Raw genomic sequence first — 6,068 nt, 5'->3', positions numbered from 1 at the left:
AGGCATGACGAAGCGGATATCGTCCTCTTTTGAAAGTAGTTTCGCTTTCACAACGAAACACAGCGCCTTCATGAATAAAAGTTACGCCTTCTTTCTTTGCTTGAACATTTGGGCGGTGTTATGCAAATCTTCCCAGATAGTGACGTAGGTATGTGGGGGCGTGTTAGAACGAGCCGTTTTAGGTAGGCGTGGTTGACTCTTAACTTTTATAAAGAATATCTCTTTGGATTTGAGACTTTAGTCTTTGCAACTTTACAGATCTTCTTTATGCACCAAGAGCTTGTAACACTCCAAAGAGAAATGAAAAATTGAAATTGCATCATATGACCCCTTTAATAGTTTTAGTTAAAGGTAACAACTCTGTGTGTAAAGTACATTGCTCATTGTCAGTTCATGATACCTAAAGCATTAACTAATGTTAACAAAAATGTGAACCTAAATCACATATGCTTACATGTACTTGAGATAATAACGATAACGACTTACCTTCATATTTGGAGCCATCTGGGTAATAAAATGTACCCTGTCCATGTTTTAAATTCATGTACCATTCTCCAATGTATCTGGCCCCATTCTTGAACTTATATGTCCCCTGATAAACAGACAACACAGTGTTTATCGTATGTCTCCATTGTTTATGAGAACAGAAACAGCATAAACGGTCAATGAGTGTGTTTGATGAGCAAAATGACCTGCCCACATCTCTTGCCGTTTTCATAAGCTCCTTGGTAAGTGTCTCCATTCGGCAGGACAGCTTTGCCCTGTCCATGTCTCTCTCCAGCTTCATTTCTGTCTCCCTCAAACTCCTGCAACACACGGCGAATAGTGTCCGCTATTGTCCACTCATGGTCAAATGAAGGGAACTACTGAGAGTAACTCACCCCTAGAGAGCCCTGCTCGTCGTCAAACTCTTCAGAGCCAACGTCTGACATGATAAACTAGAGCTGAACGATCAGAGAAGAGGGAACTATCCCAAAGGAAAGATTCAGTTCGAGACTGTTTACCGTTACCATAGTAATGCGCGTGTGAAACACGCATGCGCAAAGTGACTTTCAGCCCAGAACGCACTTGCTTTAATAATACTTTGTCAAAATAAACCACTACATTTAATAATGAAATTAACGGACGCACTATCTATCTATCTATCTATCTATCTATCATCTCTAGACAGTCAGACAGACAGACAGACAGACAGATAGATAGATAGATAGATAGATAGATAGACAGATAGATAGATAGATCTATTTATTTAGAAATAGAAAATATACATTAATGATTTTTTGACACGTTAACATAAAGCAAAATGTGAAAAAACACACTTTTACTTTCACACACACACACACACACACACACACACACACACATTTATATATAGTCAGTGGTTGAGACACTTTGCTAAATGTTTCTTATTAAAACCCCTTTGATCAAAAAGCTTGGCTTAATGCTGGAAGTTGAATATTTTTTCTTTACAAGTCCCTTATTCAAAGCCGTTTAAAAAGCAACAGAAAGTTGTTCCTCATGAAGTTGGCTATTGTCTATCTGTGTTGTAAATTATATTTATAATTTTATCTTTACAAAGTGTAAACTTGAAATGTATTATTATTAATAATAATAATAAATTAATATGATTATTTAGATATAATTTTAATCATATTATTATAATAATGTATTACATTAATGATTTTTTGACACGTTAACATAAAGCAAAATGTGAAAAAACACACTTTTACTTTCACACACACACACACACACACACACACATTTATATATAGTCAGTGGTTGAGACACTTTGCTAAATGTTTCTTATTAAAACCCCTTTGATCAAAAAGCTTGGCTTAATGCTGGAAGTTGAATATTTTTTCTTTACAAGTCCCTTATTCAAAGCCGTTTAAAAAGCAACAGAAAGTTGTTCCTCATGAAGTTGGCTATTGTCTATCTGTGTTGTAAATTATATTTATAATTTTATCTTTACAAAGTGTAAACTTGAAATGTATTATTATTAATAATAATAATAAATTAATATGATTATTTATATATAATTTTAATCATATTATTATAATAATGTATTATAATTAATTTACGTGGCTTTTATTTTGACAGGATTGTAACAATAAAGCGCGTGACTGACCAGATGACTCAATTTAGCGAGTCACGTGATCAGTATTCTCTAAAATAAGGATGTGAGACAGAAGCGACGATACAGACAGCTGCAAGATCTCAGACAGCACATTAGTGTTTGTGCGAGCCTGTGCTGACATGAACTATCTCCTTTACTTCATTCACGCGCTGCTGCCCTGTTGGACTGTGGGACTGGCCGCTTCTGGCGTCGATGGACAGCAGGTCTGGCCAGTGCCTTACAAGTAAGTTAAGCTGCAGCAACACAAACCAGTCAGATGTGTTCACACTCACATTGTCAGCAGGGAATAAACGTGTTTACATTGTTGACTTTTTTGCACTATGGTTTATTGGTTTAATGTTTTCAGTTAATACCCATATGAATATTAATATGAAAATAATCACTACCAGTCAAAAGTTTTTGAACAGTAAGATTTTTAATGTTTTTATTATCATTATTATTATTGATATTTAAAACAGTTGAGTAAATTTTTTTTCAGGATTCTTTGATTAATAGAAAGATCAGCATTTATCTGAAATGAAATGCTTTTGTAACATTATACACTATTCCATTCAAAAGCTTGGAGTCTGTATATATTTTTTTTTATTAATTTTTTTGGGGTTAAGAAATTATAGCAATTAATACTGTTATTTAGTAAGGATGCTTTAAATTGATCAAAAGTGATGATAAAGTCATTTATAATGTTACAAATTATTTCTATTTCAGATAAACGCTGTTCTTCTGAACTTTCTATTCATCAAAGAAACCTGAAAAAGTTATACTCAGCTGTTTTCAACATAATAATAATAAAATGTTTTTTGAGAATTAAAATCAGCATATTAGAATGATTTCTGAAGTATCATGTGACACTGAAGACTGGAGTAATGATGCTGAAAATTCAGCTTTGATAACAGGAATAAAATACATTTTATAATATATTCAAATAGAAAGCAGTCATTTTAAATAGTACAATATTTCACAATATTACTGCTTTTGCTGTACTTTGGATGAAATAAATGCAGGCTTGGTGAGCATTAGAGAATTCTTTAAAAACATTAAAAATCTTACTGTTCAAAAACTTTTGACTGGTAGTGTGCATTAATCACACTATAGGAATGTTTAACTAATGATTTCTTACATGTAAGTTATGCATTTACATCTCCAGTACTTTATAATTTTATTCTCATGAATATTAATACACGTTATATCCACCCAACCCAAAATTCATATCAATTTCTAGGCGACTTGACCGACGTCCAGATGTTGATCCCTACTGCCAGGCTTTATTCCCGTTCTGCCCGAGCGGAGATCCAGACGGCCGGATGCCCGTCATGAGAGACTCCGACCTCGTCTCGGTCTTCAGGCTGCAGACTCCGGTGTGGGAGTTCAGATACGGAGACGTCTTGGGAAAGTTTGTGAGTGCGCGCGCTCAACAGCACAGCGCTCTCCTGTAGAGTCCGTTGGGTTGAGTCTAATCCAAAGTCTTGCTCTGTTCAGCACATCATGCATGATGCCATTGGCTTTGGAAGCGCAAAAACGGGGAGAAACTTCACCATGGAGTGGTACGAGCTGTTTCAGCTGGGAAACTGCACTTTTCCTCACGAGAGAGCGGGCGTGAGCGCGCCGTTCTGGTGCAATCAGGGAGCCGCGTGCTTCTATGACGAGATCGATGACGTTCACTGGAAGCAGAACGGCTCTCTGGAGAAGATGGGAGAGATTTCGGGTAAGGCTGGCAGACGCTCAGTTTACACATGAACACGATTATTTTCAGTGTTGGGGAGGTTACTTTGGAAATGTAATAGGTTACAGATTACAATTTCATCCAGAGCGTCTCTCACATGTTCCGCCATGTGCTTCTCGTCCGCGCTTGTTTACATCAGAGTGCGCATGCGTCTTTCACGCAGCATACAGCGGTGTTGTGCATTTTGACCAGTTGATGGGAAAAGTATTCTTAAAATGCATTCACAATTCTGAATAATTTGTAATATATAATTATTCACGGTATTTAGAAGTGCCCACAATAACAATATTGTGCATATTTATTACCGTGATATATCGCATTACCGAATACCTGCACAAGTCTAAGTGTAACTATTTCAATTACTTTATTAAAGTAATGTAACTGATTACGTTTGATTACTTTTCTAAATTTCTTTTGTTTCAAACTGTTAGTCATTTTCAAACATTTAAACCAGGCAGGGTTAAGCTTACAGTAGAGCTCAATTCTCTTGATCTTTTATTTAATTTGGAAAAGATTTCCAAAGTTTTCACTGACCAACTTAAATTGTATTTTGTAAATATAAACAAATGTTGATTTTCATGGCTGCAGCACACTCCAAAAAAAGTTGGGACAGAGGCAAAATAAAAGAATATCCTCAATAGACTCTATGCACGAACGCTGCTTATGTGTTTCCAGGAGAATCTCAGCCAGCGACTTCTCTTCCATATAGCTCTATAGCGAAGTGTGCCAGCGGCAGAACTCTTTCTTGACGTATTGTAAACAAAAACTAGTTCGTATTTTCTAAATAAGTATTGTTATAAACATAAAACTGTATAACATCTCATTCTAGTTATTGCTTTCTGAAAGTTTAAATATTAACAGTCGTAGAACATCTACTCCTGTTCAGCACAATGCCCTTAATACAAGCGAAGTATCGAAGAGAAAGACTTCATTCGTACCCTTGGCTACTCACACTCTTCACAATAGAACAGCACGATATATTAAATAAAATCATATTTAGTATAGAAATTGTGGATGGATAAATGTGCATTTATTTGTACAAATGTGGATAATGTAAACATGTAAATATAACTAAATTCGATACTTTGGTGTTATCTGCAATGTCGTGATGTGAACATAAACAACTTTGATACAATGTTACCTGAACTGCAGATGTGGCGGCGATGGGGCATTTTGATGGTGAGTGATGTTGCAGGTTGTTTCTGCTGCTATGACAACACACTCCCAGCCGAAACTTTTCCAAAGGCTGAATCCACCAATGAATCCTCACTGAACATCCTGATTGTGGAGACCAAAGGGGATGTAGTGCTAATACAAAGTCCTATAACAGCTCAGCCACTGAGAGGTCAGGCAGCTCGCTGGTGACACCTCTGTAAAAGGCACTCCTGAAATAAAAACAAAAAAATATTAAAGTAAATTCCCTCATTTTAGATCTGTAGATATTTGACATTATATTCATCTTCTTTGGTATGTTTGAATAATTTGACCTAAATGGAAGTCATGCAATGTATTTCTATGGGTGTCATGTTTGGGTATAAAAACAGCATCTCAGTGTTTCCACTTTATGCCAAATTTCATAAAAGAAGTGTCAAACGAATCATAAATCACATTTCTCAATGCAAAATTGCAAAGAATTTAGGTCTTTCACTAAATTCCATATACCGTAATATTGTGAAAAGATTCAGGGAATCCAGAGAAATCTGTCTGTGTAGAGCAAAACAGGAAACCTCAGTTGAATGTGCATGACCTTTGAGCCCTCAGATGGCATTGCATAAGAATGCTGCGGTGTTACATATAGCCACATGGGCTCAGGAGTACTTCGGAAAACCACTGTCTCTTAACACAATAAATGCAACCTGAATCTCTGATACTCTAGGAGAAAGCTATACATCAATTCTATGCAGTGATGCTACAGGGTTCTCTGGGCCGGAGCTCATCTCAGATAGTCAAAAAGAAGATGAGGGTCTGGGAAAAATGGACATCAAGTTCTCAGTCCCAAAGACCAAAGGGACCATCCAGACTTTTACCAGCGACAGATGCAAAAGCCAAACGTCTGTCATGGTATGGGGCTGCAGCAGAGCAAACGGCATGGGTGACTGGCATATGTGCGAAGGTACCACTGACATGGAGGCATATATTGGGATTGTACAGAGACATATACTGCCATCAAGATGACATCTTTCATGGGAAGTCCATGGTTATTAGATCAAG

General features: G+C 36.6%; 2 protein-coding genes across 2 annotated transcripts in view; one reads left to right on the top strand and one right to left on the bottom strand.

Annotated features, from left to right (window-relative positions):
• The window catches only part of LOC107728239 (radial spoke head 1 homolog), a 7,829-nt gene extending 6,840 nt beyond the window's left edge, over positions 1-989 (bottom strand). Inside the window, exons 1-3 of the mRNA XM_016538350.1 lie at positions 882-989; positions 693-806; positions 487-592 (exon numbers count right to left, since the gene is read on the bottom strand). Of these exons, the coding sequence (XP_016393836.1) occupies positions 487-592; positions 693-806; positions 882-932 (271 nt within the window). The 5' untranslated portion in view covers positions 933-989. The remainder of the gene's footprint in view (positions 1-486; positions 593-692; positions 807-881) is intronic.
• A 1,150-nt stretch (positions 990-2,139) lies between these two features.
• The window catches only part of LOC107728242 (ceroid-lipofuscinosis neuronal protein 5-like), a 9,214-nt gene continuing 5,285 nt past the window's right edge, over positions 2,140-6,068 (top strand). The window contains exons 1-3 of the mRNA XM_016538352.1: positions 2,140-2,360; positions 3,357-3,531; positions 3,614-3,839. Coding sequence (XP_016393838.1) covers positions 2,257-2,360; positions 3,357-3,531; positions 3,614-3,839 — 505 coding nt within the window. The 5' untranslated portion in view covers positions 2,140-2,256. The remainder of the gene's footprint in view (positions 2,361-3,356; positions 3,532-3,613; positions 3,840-6,068) is intronic.

The sequence above is a fragment of the Sinocyclocheilus rhinocerous genome, unplaced genomic scaffold, assembly GCF_001515625.1.
Source record: "Sinocyclocheilus rhinocerous isolate Xijiao unplaced genomic scaffold, SAMN03320098_v1.1 scaffold2021, whole genome shotgun sequence".
Lineage (NCBI taxonomy): Eukaryota > Metazoa > Chordata > Actinopteri > Cypriniformes > Cyprinidae > Sinocyclocheilus > Sinocyclocheilus rhinocerous.
This window is presented reverse-complemented; position numbering and strand designations above follow the sequence as displayed.